Genomic DNA, 17,492 nt, shown 5'->3' with positions numbered 1-17,492 from the left:
CTGAGGTGGAGCTGTCATGCTTTTTTGTGGATGTCCTGTTTTCCTGTTTGAAAGAATTCTCATCATCTGCGTCCCCATCCCCCCACCATGACGGCTGCCCATACAGGGGGGTCCCACGAGGCAGTGCTGTAATATCCCCTGGGGCAAATGTTCACACAAAAACATTTTAACAAAGCCTTGCAGTGAGTCTACGTGTTACTCTGTGAAGGCGAGTGTTTATTACTGACTTAGTAACATACGACCTGACATACTCAGGTTGTATCTAGATAAATAGTTCACTGAATCACGCTGCACCAAAATTAACCCAGCTGCTCCTTGCGTATGTCTGTGTTTGTGCTTCAATTCCCCCTAGTCGGGTCTTGCAACACTGACCTATTTTCCAAACTTTAGCCAGCTTGGTCGAACATGCATGTGAACATTCAATGTTTTGGGTTCTTTCTCTTTCAGAAATAAATGCTGGATATGAAAGACAAGCTTTCCATTTGCCTCCCTGTTCCTATCAGACTATAAGAAAAGGTACTATGCTCCAGTGGTAACTCTTAAACTGAGTAAGGAAGTGAGAGGAAACATCACTGAGTGCTGTATCAGAGGACATCTCATCAAGTTCTTTGCATTCTTTCCTCATCTTATGCCTTTCCCCCCATTTTAGTACCCTTCACCTTGCGATGTGTTAGTTTAAACACAGTATATCCAGATAATTATAGATCCTCAGTGCCAAATTGTTTACAGTAAGTAGGGCTGATCTATATAAAAACTACTGAACGTATGTTTACTGTAAATTATAATATGTGGGTGAGGTCTGGTACTGAAGCAATAACACTGAGATTGCATCCTCATGAAAAACAGCATGAGTGTTATTTAAAAACTGAGTGGAAGATCAGGCAACATGCAAAGCTGAGTGTATATCGTTGCCTGTTTAGGTCCAAATTTATGTCTGTGTCTGTGTATCTTACTGCATTTTATAGACAGCAGAGCTGGGATGTTGGTTTGCATTACTCATTCAATCTGACCCTATTACAGCTTAAGCTGTCTGTAAACCCAAGCCCTCTATGGCCTTGTTTTAACATCTGGAGATTAACCAGAAACACTGCTAGCACCCCAACATGCCCACTGATGTCACTTATTAGGGACACCCTCAAATGTAAGCCGTCTTCATGATAATGCTCAGCGCCGGGCAGCAATTTTTCCTGTGACCATGTCCACCCCCTACTGGCCTAACCCTACCACACTTAAATTACACAATATTCTTATTTTAAAAAAGGTTTCCTTATTTGGGAAAAAAACATCAACAAAAAAACAACAACAACAAAAAAAGACACAAACACTAAACCAGGGGTGGGGAACTCCAGGCCTCAAGGGCCGCTGTCCTGCAGGTTTTAGATATCACCCTGGGTCAACACACCTGAATCAAATGATTATTTCATTACAAGTCCTCTGGAGAACTTCAAGACATGTTGAGGAGGTAATTCAGCTGTTTAGATCAGCTGTTTTGGATCAAGGACACACCTAAAACCTGCAGGACACTGGCCCCTGAGGCCTGGAGTTCCCCCACCCCTGCACTAAATGATGACATGAATGTGAAGCCTGAATGTGAATATAAAGCCTGCTCTCTCAGGGTTGCAGACAGTGAAAAATTCAGTGAACTGCTTTTGAAACTGTGGTATTACATCTAGAGGTTTTAGAGAGTATTTGCAGAACTATATATCAGAACATACATTTTCTACTTGTTAATATCAGCATAAAACCCATTTCTAAACATTTGTATTGCTTTTGTTGTTATTTCAGTCCCAGGGCTACTTTTGGATCACCACAAAATTAAAATTCCACCGAAGATATCTTTATTCATAAGAGAAATTTATAAATTTAAGGAAACAGCAGACTAATTTACTTTTCCACATTTACTTCTGTTTTGTCTCTTACCTCCTATCCTCTCCTCAGCTTTGTGAGTGTCCACAGGTTTGGCAGATGACTCTTTGGAGGAAGTGACCCCATCCGTGACTTTGCTCTCCCCTGATTTAGTGTGGCTGGGGGATCTATGTGCCTTTGTTGGGGTCTTACTGGGAGATTTGGTTGTGGCTGTGGTGCTAGCGGTTTCACCAGTCGATGGTTTCTTGCTGAGTTGGAGGCCAATGGTGAACTTTTCATGCTAAAGGGAGAAGAAGAAATGGACACATAAAATGAATAGCCATATATGTAGTACAATGCAACTGTGAAACATGATCATGTTAGGACAAAGGTCCTCACCTTTAGAGCCTCCTCAGGCACAGTGAGTTCTCCTCTCACCACCGTAAACAGGTTGGTATGTGAAACAGAAAGGTTAAGGAAATACGGGTCACCATAGCACAACTATAACATAATTACAGACACTAATGCAAGCCCACAGGTGAGGAAGCACAAAGGAGGTAAGGACCTGCACAACCAGGTTAAAAAAATACAAAGTAAAACTAATTTAAATGATTCTAATATTTTCCCTATTTTAATTATAAAATAATAATAATCTAAAAATGCTACTCTATTGAAAGAAATTATTCATAATTCCCTATGTATTGTTATAGATTGATAAAAGTTATGGGGTGTCAGGCATTAGCTGTTTTGGCTTCTGTGATGGGGCATGACACAAACTGTTTAAGAACTGATACACTACTGCAAGTTGTGAATTCGACTATGTTTATAGGTCACAACAGAAGTTTGGCACCTTGGTGAGAATTAAAAATTTTCCTCAGCATGTTCTCTAAATGGTGAACCTATTGCTGGTTGTGTGAGGGGTGAACAGATTAGTGAAGGATATCATATCCAAACCTCAGCTTGTCCTCTAACTTTAGAGTGATGTACATCTGCTCCTGAATGCGGACATCGTTTACAAAGGTCTGCAGAGAGAGGGCACAAAAAGGCGGTTATTTAAAGAAATGGTCACAGTGAAATTCCAAATAAAACATGTGCTTTAGTACTTTAAGTACTATGGTTGACATCTTTCTTTCTTTATATTTATTTCCTTTTCATCAACAATTAACATTCTAATGTTTAATTTTTTTTTACTTATTTTATTTATTTATTTTTTTATATACAGCCATTATAAATCACAAAAGCTCAGCAGGGACAGCTTGCTTGGTCTAACCAACAATTCAACATGTAAAGATATTCCGGTTATAAACATTCAATACAGGACATGACAAAGCTTCAGATTCATAAAGTAAGCTAAAAACAGATGATGTTCAGCATTTTTGCAAAAACAAATACATCACTCAGCCATCTATGTCTCTAGCTTGTTAAGAGGTTAAACTAATGGATGGATAAAATGATTAACCGATTAGCAAAATAGCAACAGATTAATTTTCTAGTGATAAAATAATCAACTTAAGATTACAGCTCTAGTCTAAACAGCCTAAACAGTTTACAGTTTTAGGATTATGAAGCTAGCATAAACCAATCCGACAGATTTAAACACCAATAATAAACTTTCATATAGTCAACAGGGCTTCTTATATAGGAACTACGAGTGGTCTGGATAGCGTGGTTCAAATGCCAAAGCAAATGAAATCCTGTATTTCTTTGTTTTGTTTGGAGTTTTGCTTTCCATTTCTCTCCTTCTCATATCCCCACCCAACCCTTTCACCCTTTTTTCTACTGTACAGCTCTGGGAAAGATCAGGTTTCACTGGATAGCCAATGAAAATCTATTACACTTGCACTGCTGTTGTAATAAAACATTCCTGTCTTCTCTCCAGTGAGATGAAATCCAAATATTTCAACAACACAGCTATGAAATGACTTCAGAAAGACAGCAAATGGTGACACTGTCCAAACATAGCTTTTTAGACCGTGGCAAACCTCAGTATATCCACTGACTCAGCAGGAGAAAACTTCCTCTAAATCCCGTCAAAGAAGCTGGACGGTTAATGACACAGCAGGAAGCGGCTCTGACTCTGGCTTCCTGTCTGAGAGCTAGAGAGGATGTGAGGGGCATTGTGCATATGTGTCTAATCTGGTGGGCTGTGACTGAGTACGAATCATTACACATGACTAACGCCATGTGGTAGCTGCGTGTAACCAGGTTTTACTGAGTCAAAGAGACAGAGAAACCAAGAATTACAAAAACTAGTATAAATGTGTTCCCCATAATTCTCACATGCATCATGCTAACATCAATTATGGTGTTTGTTATGTGGTATTTTGGGATGAATGCACTGCTCGAATTTTGGTATCAACCAATTTAATCTATTCCAACTTGGGTATCACTATCCATTACCCTAAATATGCAAATAATTATGCTTTTCTCCACACATCTTTTATCTTATACCCAAATACATTATGCATCTACAACAAACTTATTAAAAATTCACAAAACTTCGTGCAATAAGAAAAATTTATAATGCTTATTCTTTATTTCATCTTCCACAATAGCATTCTTTCTGCCAGCTCACATGTTTACAATGTGTATTTCAAGTAGCATCAGAAAACACTGACAGCTTTTTTCTTCCATTGTCTTCTCATCAACCCTTTAGGGAGAGTTATTTAAATCAATCAAGGTAAGAAAACAGGTCCTAAAGATGTGTTTTATTGGCAAATTGACTCCTTAATTCATGTTCACATCACAGAGTTTTCCCTTAAGCAGCAATTTGCATAATTGGGTTTAGATTCAAATTGATCCAAGCCTTGATATGAATCTTGATTGACAAGGTGATTGATTAGCAGCAGAAAAGAAGACGTTCCCAATGACTTCCAGAAATAAACCAATCTCTAACCTCATCTCCATCTCTCCTACTTTTAACTTGACTATATTGAATGTTTTGTTTCTTTGTATCTATTGGTCTCTCTCTCTATTTCTCTCTATCCTTTTATTATCTTACTCCTCCCCATCTGTCATCCATCTTCTCCCCCCCTTTTTCCCTTTGCTTTTTGACTCTGTATCCTCTTCTAGTCCTTTTATCTTGATGCTTACTCCTGTCCTTAGCATATTTTGGTGTTTGTACTCACCCCATTCAGACTGCCCAGATCCTTAACCTTGTGTTCATCAGTCCCAGGCTCGTAGTTGATGACAGCATGCTGCTTATCCACACTGCGCGACTTCAAACAAAAGGAAACAAACACGAAACATTAGCAAGTGGTAACAGCTGTTAATGTGATTATTGACATCTGGACCTCAAAATAATGTGTGATTGTTGGCTTTACTCTTCATGTGTGCTGTTGCACTCCAGCACAGATTCACAGGTTATTCACACTAAACATCAGGACGTCACTGAACCGAAGCCTTTGTGGAATTATCAGAATCCATGACAATGTCAAGAATGTAACTCTGAAGGTAAATATCAGGGTTACTGCATATGATATCTACTATCATATCAACTCTAAGCATATCAGCAGGTATTTCAATGTCTGTGTCGGGGCTCTTTGTAATCATTTGCATTTGTGCACAGCTGTACACACAGACACAGACACACACACACACACAACGTAGACAAAGAGGAGCAGTGGAAGAGTAACTGGAGATTGGAGGTAAAATATTGATTTTAAGCAGGCTGTTTGGAGGATAAACAATTTCCAGTAGAAACACTGCAACCTTCTGCATAGCTAAAAAAAAAAAAAAAAAAAAAAAAAGATGGCAAGAGCCTCGGAGAGAAATATGCTGTGGAATTTGGTAAATATGTCTCATGTACCAGTGCCACACAAATGTTTCATGTATCTGAAGAATTGCAATGACACTGACTGGTTAGCAAATTTGCTGCAGTCAGATATCTACTGCAAAACCCTAAATCTATAAAAATGCAAATAAAGTAGGACAACCTGGAATTATTTTGTGTGGAAATGTCAATGTTTCCATTTTAATTTTACTGTTTGAGATTGAAAAGTCTGCTGGATCTGGGGTTGATATTAGGCAAGTCATTTCTCAATGATTAGCTCATCTGGGAGTGACCACATTTCTGTTGCCAGCCTTAAACCTCTCCAACGCTGACAAATACAGAGGTTATATCCGGTAAATATGTGCACAAGCATAAACTCAGGTTCATCTAAGGGCTTTAGGGTTGTGGAACCACAGAACCTCTTTCACTAACCTGTTAAATGCAAAATTTTAACAATGCAGATGTCACAGAAAAGAGGGCCCAAGGGCAGTGTTCAAAGAATCCATAACAATACACAAAGACACAGATGTCAACAGGACCGTATATACTCACAGAGGCGATTGGTGACGAAACACAGGTAACAACGAGATGCAAGTGGAAACAATCAAGCATAGGTGAAACAAATGATGGCAGGGCAGACAAATACAATGGATGGAAACTATAAAAGTAACAGATACATTGGGCACCATTAAAAATAGAACTAATAATGACTAAAAATAATCAAAGACTAAGTAATTTCTGCAATGAAGCAAGGCAGACAATAGTGAATTTATTCCACTGAAATCAGCCAGTGCTCATTATGGGAGCTGAATCTGATATTCAGTTCTCATATGACTTTCCTATAAGCCATTCACTCCTTGTTTAAACAAAGAAACATACTCGTGGTGAAGAAAAAATGTTAAGATAAAGCTGCAAGGCTTAGTAAAACCAAGGGAAGCAACTCCAGAGGGCCAACTGTGAAAGCGATTACTTTAGTGAGATTAGGCTAGATCAAACAGGATAGAGACCAGCTGAGCTGCTCATTGTACAGGAGAGAGGACTCATGCTGCTATACTCAGACACACTGACAACCAACAGAACATATGCAGAGCCAAGCCACGTCCTCAAAATGTTTAATTCAGGAAAAATCATTTGTAGCAGTTAAATTAATATCATAGTTTGGTGTTACTCTATTCACTAAACACCTTCTCTGTTCAATAAGAAAATAAGAGCTAGGCGTTTCGGATCATTATCCTTAGTTTGCAAATACCATGACTGTCAAAAGCAATGTAGCATCAGTATGACTGATGGGAAAAACAAGCTAATTCTTCAACCTGACAACACAACAGCTACAAAACACTTACGCAGACCACTCAAGCAACTGTGTGATAATTCGCTGTCATATATTCACTTGTATTTTGATATTCTATCTGTGAGTGTGCATTACAGTTTTATTTGGTGCATGACACAAGCAGCCTTAAACCATGTGATGATGCCTTGGCTTGTTAAAACAGTCACATGGAGGGTAACTGTAAGGGTAAGTAAAATGTCTGTAACTTGGAATAGTTCCCTTATCTTTCTCTGCTTCCGAACACATCACAGGGATAGAATTACAAGAAGACACACAGAAAGAAAAATCCACATACAGAACCCGAAGACACGCAGGTCATCAAAAACACATTAAGAAACCACTTGAAGAAAAGAAAGAGATCTTTTACAACTCAAAGCAAAGCAAACAACCTGTATTACTTAAGCACTGAAGGCTGTGAGAAACCAGATTGTAAAGGCGTGATACGATACCATCTGAACAGCAAGTACTTTCCAAGTTTTATGGATGCAAAGACATTAGTAAGATATCACCGAGTTTGTTTTATAACATATCATTTTTAAATATTTTGGCATAAAAGTTAAGATATTTTTGCGCATGCATATATATATATATATATATATATATATATATATATATATATATATATATATATATATATATATATATATATATATATATATATATATATATATATATATATATATATATATATATATATATATATACATGCATACATATACATATATACACACACACACATATATATGTATCTCAACTTTAGTCTCTGCTTCATATGCATTTCACTCAACGCATGACATCTAAATTATTTTAGCCACATAACGCTTAGAGTCCTTTGTGTTTTAGCATTAGCTAATCTACACTATTAAACTCATACATAGGTTGTATTTTAAACAACTATGAAAATTAGATTTGATTATCTGAACATTTATCATTTAACTAATACAAATTACACACAGAAAATCTAATTTTCAGTGTTGTATAGAAGTTTTGTACTGAAAACAGAAACTAAACGCAGACAGAAGTGTATGTGTGATGCATAATGTAAACAGTGAACAGAAAATGTCTGCTGACTCAGGATCAGTGAGTCCTAAACAAATGTGTTTTTGACAATCATACTTTCTGACAGGTACTGGTGGCAGTGAAAAGTTCTCTAAAAATGTAATGTCATAACTGGAGTCCTGTAGCCATGGATGAATACTCTATCCACAACAACATACATCAGATAAGATCTAACTCAAGAGGTATCTGCCCCACTTTCTATTATTAGTGCAGTGACCAGAGGTACACATGAGCATGCACGTGGTCTCTCTGGATGCATGCACAGCTGCAGCGACATCAGCATACAGACATATAAATCAACCTCTGCTACTTTAAGAGCAGCAGCATGAGCATTGTGTGCTATTGTTGTTCAATCCTTAGTACAGTTATTGCACTGTCCAATGAAACAGGTCAATGTGAACTCCGCAGCTTACTTCTAAGGCTGAGAGAAATTTCTAGGTACATCTATGTGTACAGCAGTTTTAATGATCTCTAAACAGTAAAATCAAACACGATTGTTTTATTGGGGCTTTCTTCAGTGAAAAAAAAGAGGCATGTCAAATGTCTTTACCTGTAGCATGAGCTCACAGTCATCCCGGCCGACAAAGATCATTTCCCGTGGGAGTCGGTGGCGAGTCCCACCGCTGCTAACCAGAAACCAGGAGGTCACGCTCATCTTTGTACCCTGCAGCAGCCTCTCATGCAAACCTCCTGAAAAGAAACATGCAGAAGTGTAAGTAATCTGTTATTCGGCGACCACAGTTTAGATGTGGTTGAATCGACAGCAAATTACCCACTCAGCAAAAAATATTTGTATAGAATTCAAATTCAAAGGTTACAGCTGTAATCCTGGCATTTTTCCTCATAATCCAGAGCCAGTCTTCCCCCCCAAGAAAACACCTCTTCTTAGAATCAACCTAAGTCTGACACTCTAAATAAATGTTGATACATCATATTTCAGAAATGAAATCTACGAATATGTGTATAATTTTTTATAAAAACAGTATATAAACAACAGTGGGAGGAATTGTTTTGTACCAACAGTATTATTTAAAATAACAGATTGTAATAAAAAAAGAATGAAAAATGTGTTTGTTACCATACCCTGTGGAGATCACTGATCAAGGTTTAACTTATCAGTGCACCACAGTATTCAAAAATAGAACTCTTTATTAACGTACATGAAATCTGAATGTATGCAAAAGTAAGTCATAATTTGAATGAAATATGTTGGTGAACTCTACTACACACCTCTGCTCCAGGTAGCTCACTGCAGATTGACCACTGACAGCAAAACACAGCTACGCCATCCTGAAAAAGATGAAGAACCAACATTTTTGTTTTCTTCTTTTTCATTTATTCTCACAGATTCAGGCAATCATAGATTTTCTATCATCATGAAAAATTGGTAACCTCATATGACAGAAAAGATCATGACGACATCAGAGATGATCTGAGAAAAAGTCTTTCACAACTCTTTCCATCTTCATTTTGTTTTGCTCCAAGGGGGAATGAGATCGAGTGGGCGGTCTTGCAATGTGATGCCTCTGTCTACGCCTGGAAATGAACACTGGGCCAGCCAGTAAGATACATCCTCTCTCTCTCTCTCTCTGCCTGCCTTGATCACTGCCAGATGTTAGAGGAGGAAGTGATGTAGATTTGTTGGCTGGCCGGCCCATCAGGACATTCATTTTCCCTCCTGCCTCCCTCCTCCCCTCGCTCTCCTTCAGATGAGCTAAAAACGAGGTCAAAGCCAGCCACTCTTACTTTCTAACTGCCTAGACCTGAAACTACAGCATTAAGGAGATCTAACTGATGGGCTGTTGACCTCTATACCTATTTTTAAACTGATTGAGCATGCTAGAAGTTTGTTTTGAGCAACAGACTGAGTGACTGTTCCTGTCTGAATAAGCAACAGGGTGTAAAATATTAGACTAAAGGGACATTTTAAACTAAATTTTAGCTGTAACTAATGTTGTACCCGCTATGAAATTCATTTTAATATACTGTTGTTCATGTGGGGTTTGGACGGTTCTAAAACATTTCCTAAGTAATTATTTCAAATTAAAAATAAGTTTCCAAGCTTTTGACATTCATTTGAAGTGGCACTCAAATAACCAGAGCTCTCTGTCGTGTGTAGAAAGTGCCAAGAAAAGCCCATCAGAGTGGGAATTAAAGATTATTGAGCTAAGCTCTTGCTCACTTGACCTTTTAAGTACTTAGTATACCAACTCAATAATCTCTTGGGTAAAGTTTTAATCAACTGCACACCTCAGTTCTTGCATGACACTGTAGGAAATATGGGTTGGGAATAGGACTGTATCAGCAGCTGTCTCTGATGTAAAACAGACCAGCTTTCATTCCAGTAACCACTCTGAATATCTGACAGCTTTACATGCTGAGTGAAAGATTTAATAGGAAAATTTAGAAACTTGGTAGGTACTCAAATACAAGTAATGTGCTGCAACAAGCTGCTATAGAGAGAAGCACTTTTGAAGATGTCACATTTTGACAACAGTGATTACATTCTCAAATCACTAAATCTGACATATGATTTCTCTGCATTTTCACATGCAATTATCAGGAGCAAACATAAGTATTAAGCACCAACCAAATATAAAGTGATTTGCACAGCTTGTATTGGTCACTTCTGCGGGGAGGTGTTGTAGTCCTTTTGCAACTTTTAGCTCACCTCAAAGTTGAAAAGGTTTCACTTGAGACCCATCCAAGTCATGTTGCTAAGTGTTATTTTTTACATAACTTCTCTTCCTTTTATTTTAGTATAGTAAACTCATGTTAACTGTGAAGTTAAAATAAAAGTAAACTAATTCAAAATGTTTTCATCTGCAAAATAAATAAGATTATTATCATATATTAAATCCAGCACCAGGGCTAATGATCAGATTCCAACTAATGATGTTCTGCTTACATTGCATGCTCCACCTGTTTGGCTAACAGGTGGCACAATTTGTATTGACAAACCTGCAGGTACATGTGAACATTATGTGGCAGATATTACAGATAATGGTGTTTGGATACACCACTAGTGCAACCAAACCTAGCAACAGAACTATAATTGTTTGTGGTTTCCTACTCGACTGTAACTAAAGCATCATAGAGCTGCCTGTCTCAGTAACCACTGCAAACTCACATCAGAATGCAAGCCTAATGAGAATGTGGTTAAATAGTCTGGATGCAATCCATACCAGTCTCCTTTATGGTGCCATTAAAAAGAAAAAAATCTTCTCACTATTACACATGAAAGACGTGGCACAGATGGAGGAATGCAGTGGTAGGTCTGAAGAAGGACACACAGCTGAGAGGGAAATATTATCAGTTCTGCATGTAGTCTTTTCCTTCTCTATAATAAAAACGGTGAGTGCGAGTGCATCCAAATAACAATATTAGAAATATTAGAAAAGTCCTTGTGTTTTGGACAGCTAGTCTGACATATCATGCAATATAAGGCACTGCATGGGCAATTCACAAAGCACTAATGTGTAACGCGTAGCCAAAAGAAGGACAAAAATATTTCATTGTTTACATATTTAAACACACTGTTTATATATGTAAACACTGGAGTGGCGATGTAGCACGCTTTCAGCAGCATTTTCTACTAGGGCTAATAAGGAGGAATAGTGACTCATGGGTTTTGAAAGGAATTTCCCAACCCCCGACCTGCACTTATACTATCTCCAACGCACTAAATCTCACACACACACATCCGCAAGGACTGAAACAGGAGGATTATTCTAAGATGACTGTGAATTCTTTGTATAGAGGAGATGGCAGAGGAGATACAGGAAGCATGTGCAGTGCCCCTCGCTGCAGACACTCATCTTTGCATCCACAGAGCACAATTAGGTGATTTTTGTTAGGCTGATATGAATTAAAAAACATTTGTTATCTATAGCGAGGCTGCTCACTGACTTTTGGAAAATCCGATTTAACTGCACTTGTATTTCGTATGTATTTCGGACCAGAAAAAGTTATACAAATAGCCTTTTATCCTTTCAACAATTCAAACCTCCTCCTTTGACATGAATTACCCAATCATAAACGCTGGCTGAAGGGCGGCAGGAAGTGATGTCAGTGAGCACTAGTTTATTTACTGGCATCACCTAATATGATTTTTTTTTTTTGGTACTGGCCTGCTACTCTCCACGTAGCATCTGGCTGGAGTGTGCGTTCCAGGATGATGCAACAGCTGGGTAACCATGAGAAAACACTCAACTGCTTTTCCTCTCTAACTTTCCAGATGTCACATCAACTGGCACAACTATGACAGCTGACTCGCACCACATCACACACAGAGACATCACACACACGTGTCCTACGCAAACGAAGCGACAGACAGTAAGAGGGAGAGGACAAGGGGGAAAGAGATGGGATGAGCACAGAGAGACAACTCATTCTTTCGTCACACTCATTTCCACATGGTCTTATGATAAGAGCCAAACTTAGTACTTCTAAGGGCGTGGTTGCATGCCTGCATTTATAGCCTGTATCTGACCTGTATCTGGCAGTTAAATAAAATACAAAAATAATAATAATAATAATAATAATAATAATAGTCACATTTGCTCCTTATTCACTGGAATCAATCAAAGTAATTACATTTAAAAAACCTTTCAGGCACTTGTTGCTTTGATTTTTTATGTCTGGTTGGTATTTGTCTGGCAGACATGAGACAATGCTCTAATGTTTACAACAGCCGAGGCTGATTGTCCAAATATAAACAGCACTCAGTAGTTACAGTAGCTTCAGCACTTACAGGCCCTTAGGCTAAACAGACAAAGAACAGAGCAATAGCTGTACTAAATTAAACTCTGGTCACTCTGACTGATAGTATAACCAATATTGTAGCTTCACAAAGAAAGCAAAGATGGTATGTGATGTTCTGGAGTACCTTGAAGGTATAAAACCAATAAAAGAAAGTATACTGGCAGACAAAACAAACAGCAAAGAAGCCTATTCTTTCAATAACACCAATGGAAGATCTGTGAGGGCTTTCAGATCGATGTCAATAAATAATAGGTCAGAGACGCTGAATCAGTCTCGCAAGCTTAGTTATGTTTTTGTGCAAAGAGTGCAAAGGACCCTGAGGGGTGCAAATCAGGGGAACGAACTCAAGACAAGATGGTAACCTTTGGACAAACAGACAAAGGCTTTTCTATCCCCCAATGGCTTAGTCGACTACATACATACAGACATGAAAGCATGTAGTGGAGAACTACAATCTATTGTTCTTCTAAAAACGAGACAAAAGGAGTATCCCAGCTCTTGTTGTGATATAATAATATACCAGACAACTTCCACAAGAAAAAAGATTCTGTCCATAATATGAGATAGGTTTTGTTGCTCTTGGGAAAAAAAAAAAAAAAAAAAAAATTATGTTTTTATTTCCTTTTAAAGTTTTCCAATGGTGACCACTTGTTTTTAATAGAATTTACATTCAATAATTTTTAAAACATGATAAATGAAATAAAATAACTGTGGAGCATTTTGTTTCACGATAATGCTCTTATTTTGTTTTTCAGCAAAATCTCCTCCTTTCAAATTCCTTCCCTGCCAGGCAATGACAGATTTAGTGCACATTTATTTATGTTTTCAATTTAGATTTATTTAATTATAATAAAAGTACCAAGAAATCCTATTTTAGAAAGACTATTTTTTCCAAACTCTAGGCAAAATTGGATTAATTAGTTGTGATCCCAACACTGACAAAAATAATAAACATTACAGCTCTAGAAACTAAGTTTTATTGTGTTGCACAGAATATAATGCACCATTCTAATACATGAGTATGACACCGTTGTCAAACATGTTTAGTCTAATGTCTAATGTAAGAGAAATAAGTCTATCGGTATCGGTCCAAAGCACTAAGTTACAACACTTTGAATAACAAAGGCAACCAGTCAATAAATTAGATTTTATTTAAGAATAATTCAATGATACGGTACATCAAAAATGTTCTTAAGAGAACACAAAAGAAGAAGCTATGGCTGATTCAGACATACCATTCTGTGACATTTGTATTGTTTGTGACATGACATTGGCCTGCTTTAACTTCTTCTAATAAAGGAAGAATAGCCAGTAAAATCAAAACACTGCCTTTCCAAATTATGTTAAAAGGTACCTCATCACAGTCTGATATAAAGCCGGATTCTACAGAGTATATTTTGACATCCATAATAAACACTTTGGGTTTATCATCATAAAAAGGCTGAATGCAGTCTGACAGTGTGTATTTCAGCCAAGGATGCTCTTCCAACATCCAAACCCTGCTTAAACACCAGGAGCAAAAGAAAAAAAAAAACAAGAACTAAGCCAAATGAGAATGAGCATCTTTTAGACACACATGCACGCGCGCGCACACACACACGTACATCTAAAGTAAACAAGTGTTTAATATTCCATTTAATCTCAAACTGAATTATATATATATCGAACAAAAGCATAAGTATGTATTGGCATGTAAGACCTTTCTAAACATTTTTTAAGGCTATACTCATGCTTTCTTAAATATAAATGTAAATATTAGTATAAATACTTTGTGACAATAAATAACTCAAGAATAATCAACTGCCTCTCCAGTGACTTTATCATCCTATGGATCGCCCTGCCCTGCTGTTTGTGACCGTATCCCTTGTTCTTTATCTGCAGTTTTAGTGAGCTCAGTAAAGATGCACATAAACCAGCATTCTACTAGCTGGTTGTGGTTAAAAGTGGTTAGCTTACAGCATATCTCCAAAGTAGAAGGAGGACTACCATCATGGTGAAGTTAACACTGAATCTAACTGAGAGATAAAAGACTGACTGGAGAGACAGTAACTAATCAGTCTGCTAGCAGGAAAGCACAAGGTACTGCTGACTGTCAAAATCAGATCAAGGTGATTGCTCACTAGCTCTGTTACATGGATATATAATTTTTAAAAACACATTGAACTGCCATATATAACTGGCTGGCCTTTAATATCAAGCAGCAACCTACAAGTGAAAAAACGTATGCAACATGCCAGTGTGGTAAAGTTCACCCAAAAAGTTTGGTGAGAGAAATCCTAATATTCTGTTAGTCTGTTAATTTGCTCTAATTGGTAGCATTAGCTGATAACCTTGAACTGCCAGAATAACTGCCATATTTTACCACTGTGGTTAATAAAGTAATGTAAATGTGTATGTAAAAACCGGACTTCATTCTTACATATCTTACCTGGTTCAAAAATAGACTGTATACCCACATTAATCTAATGTGACAGAGTCATAGCACCATGGAAGGACATAATAAATCATTATGGGCAGTGTAAGTCAGCAGAAACTTGGGTGCGCGTGTGCAGCTATGGCTTTATGTGTAGTTGATGTGGCTTTTACATGCAGCATGTGGGTGAAAAAGAAACAGTCCAATGCAGCAGAAAAGACCATATGGTGTAGAAAAGCAGCCACACACACACCACATGAGCCATCGGCAAGAGGAACAAACAAGCAAACACCATCATTTAGCCAGCATCCATCCTGACTGCTTCAGTGTTGTTACCAAACACAACCCAGCACACCCTGGCCTTAAGACATAAACCCACCACATGCTTAGTGACCCTTGTGTTCAAAATGAACTATAGCCCTACTGATGGAAATTTAACCTTTATAGAACATGAAGAACAGGATTAATGGGAAAAACAACAGTATTATTCATGTTGAGTGGAAGGAGGAACATCAGCACCCTGGGCAATCTTTACAGTAATATAGATATGCTGAAAAAGAGATTATTAATAATCCAAGAGAGTTAATGATGCACATGCCCTGAAGCATAGTCATTTTCATGTGACTCATTCTCTGGAGCATGGGTACACTACATTTTTCAGAAACAAGGTCTGGAGGCAGCTTTCTAATAGGGAATAAGAAAAGTAAATTGTAAATGAAAAAAAAACAACACGAATTACCTATTAAACTTCCAGAAATAAATATTTAATTACAAAAACCTGAAACTTTTAACTAACTAATTATTCATGTAGATAGTTTTACCTATTTTAGCATCAAGAGGGCACAACATATATAAACCCCATTTACATAAAAAACATATTGCAGTCATTTCAAATATACCTTTGGTCTGATGACTGCTCTAATGGCCCCGCATAGCCCCTGCTGAGCAGATAATGACTAACCCATGGCCCTTTAACAGGAACATTAGTATTTGGCCAACCCTGCCACTTTGATTATGGTGCCAACATTTATCCTGGCTGTAGCAATAGCTTCAGTAGCAGATAAAAATAGTGAACTCTCTCACTCTTGCACTTAGAAGGGAAAAAAACATAAACATTAGCATAACAGGACAATCAGGAGTTGGCAGAGGGAAAGATGAGAATAGAACATGTTCAAATATAAGATTGATATCTAGTGGAAAGAAGTATCAAATGAAGGAAACTCAGAGGGGAGTATGTTACACCCCAAAACAGATGTGTAATTTCTCTTTCTGTGAGAGGTTAAATGGCATTTCTTTTTTTTTTTTTCTTTTTTTTAAATCAGACACACCCTTGATGTTCCATAACAAGGGAGAGGCTGATGATTGTATATATAAAATGCTCCAAGCTTGTTTTGGGGTATTTTGTCTGGTATACTGTGCTGTCTCTCCCAATTTGTAACCACAGACTTCGCTATTCACCTCTCTTGTTTTTCCCTCTGACACCACACGCCAGCATGAGCGTTACCAGGCAAGGCTATGTGACTGTCATAACCCTTTTAACGTTTCTACTCTGGCAGATTACAAAACTGAGATTCACTTCTATTTTTAGCTACAGGCTCCCAAATACAAAACTTTTAACAACATCTTAAATACAACTGAATACAATCAGATACTAAGTTCAAGACTGGCTTGTTTTCTGTCACACATAACACTCCTGGGCCACTGAAGTAAAATGAACTCACTTCCTAAATTTCCTACTATACACAATGGCCGTGGGCAGGCTGAGTAAGAGTCTCCAAAAATGTCCCCAACTTGAAACTAGAATTGAAAATATTACTGAAGGATATACTATATGCATACAAATTACTCTTTGAACAGCAGATTGAGTTAAGATGCTGAGATCTTTCTCAGCATCTTAACTCCTGCTTTTATCAGGGTGAAAAAGCAGGATTTCAATGAGTATGGTAATTTACAGCAGTGCACATTAAATGTGAGTTGATCAAACAGCACTGATAGTCGAATTACTGCAAGAAGCTTCTAGATTTTCTTTCTAAAGAAAAATAAAACTCAAAAAAGCTATGTTTTAAGTGTAATAGACAAGTCTGTAGTCAGGCTCGGCTGTAGTTTAGCTTCAGTCAGTTTGCTGCTTCCTCTCCGAAAGTGCAGCAACCGTCCTGTGACACTGACACAGTTTTTAAAAATGCAACCGCCAGTGGAGCCAACAACCCTGCTGGCAGCCACATTTGTGGGGAGAACACAGGAAGAAGGCGGAAAAAGGGGAGAAAAGGGAAAAGGAGCAAAACTGGATTGGATGGTATTATCTGCACATT

The 17,492-nt window shown here is 37.7% G+C and overlaps 1 protein-coding gene across 6 annotated transcripts in view; it reads right to left on the bottom strand.

Moving 5' to 3' along the window:
* The window catches only part of cep170aa (centrosomal protein 170Aa), a 39,206-nt gene that overhangs the window by 20,294 nt on the left and 1,420 nt on the right, over positions 1 to 17,492 (bottom strand). For all 6 annotated transcript variants that reach the window (XM_084948037.1, XM_084948040.1, XM_084948038.1 and 3 more), the window contains exons 2-8: positions 9,237 to 9,296; positions 8,557 to 8,696; positions 4,974 to 5,063; positions 2,789 to 2,867; positions 2,245 to 2,303; positions 1,921 to 2,146; positions 1 to 138 (exon numbers count right to left, since the gene is read on the bottom strand). In XM_084948037.1, coding sequence (XP_084804163.1) covers positions 1 to 138; positions 1,921 to 2,146; positions 2,245 to 2,303; positions 2,789 to 2,867; positions 4,974 to 5,063; positions 8,557 to 8,661 — 697 coding nt within the window. In that variant the 5' untranslated portion in view covers positions 8,662 to 8,696; positions 9,237 to 9,296. The remainder of the gene's footprint in view (positions 139 to 1,920; positions 2,147 to 2,244; positions 2,304 to 2,788; positions 2,868 to 4,973; positions 5,064 to 8,556; positions 8,697 to 9,236; positions 9,297 to 17,492) is intronic.

This window comes from Perissodus microlepis, chromosome 13 (genome assembly GCF_051167445.1).
Source record: "Perissodus microlepis isolate ML-2025 ecotype Zambia chromosome 13, ASM5116744v1, whole genome shotgun sequence".
Taxonomy (NCBI): domain Eukaryota; kingdom Metazoa; phylum Chordata; class Actinopteri; order Cichliformes; family Cichlidae; genus Perissodus; species Perissodus microlepis.
Note: the sequence above shows the minus strand (reverse complement) of the source record. Positions and strands in the feature narration are given on the sequence as shown.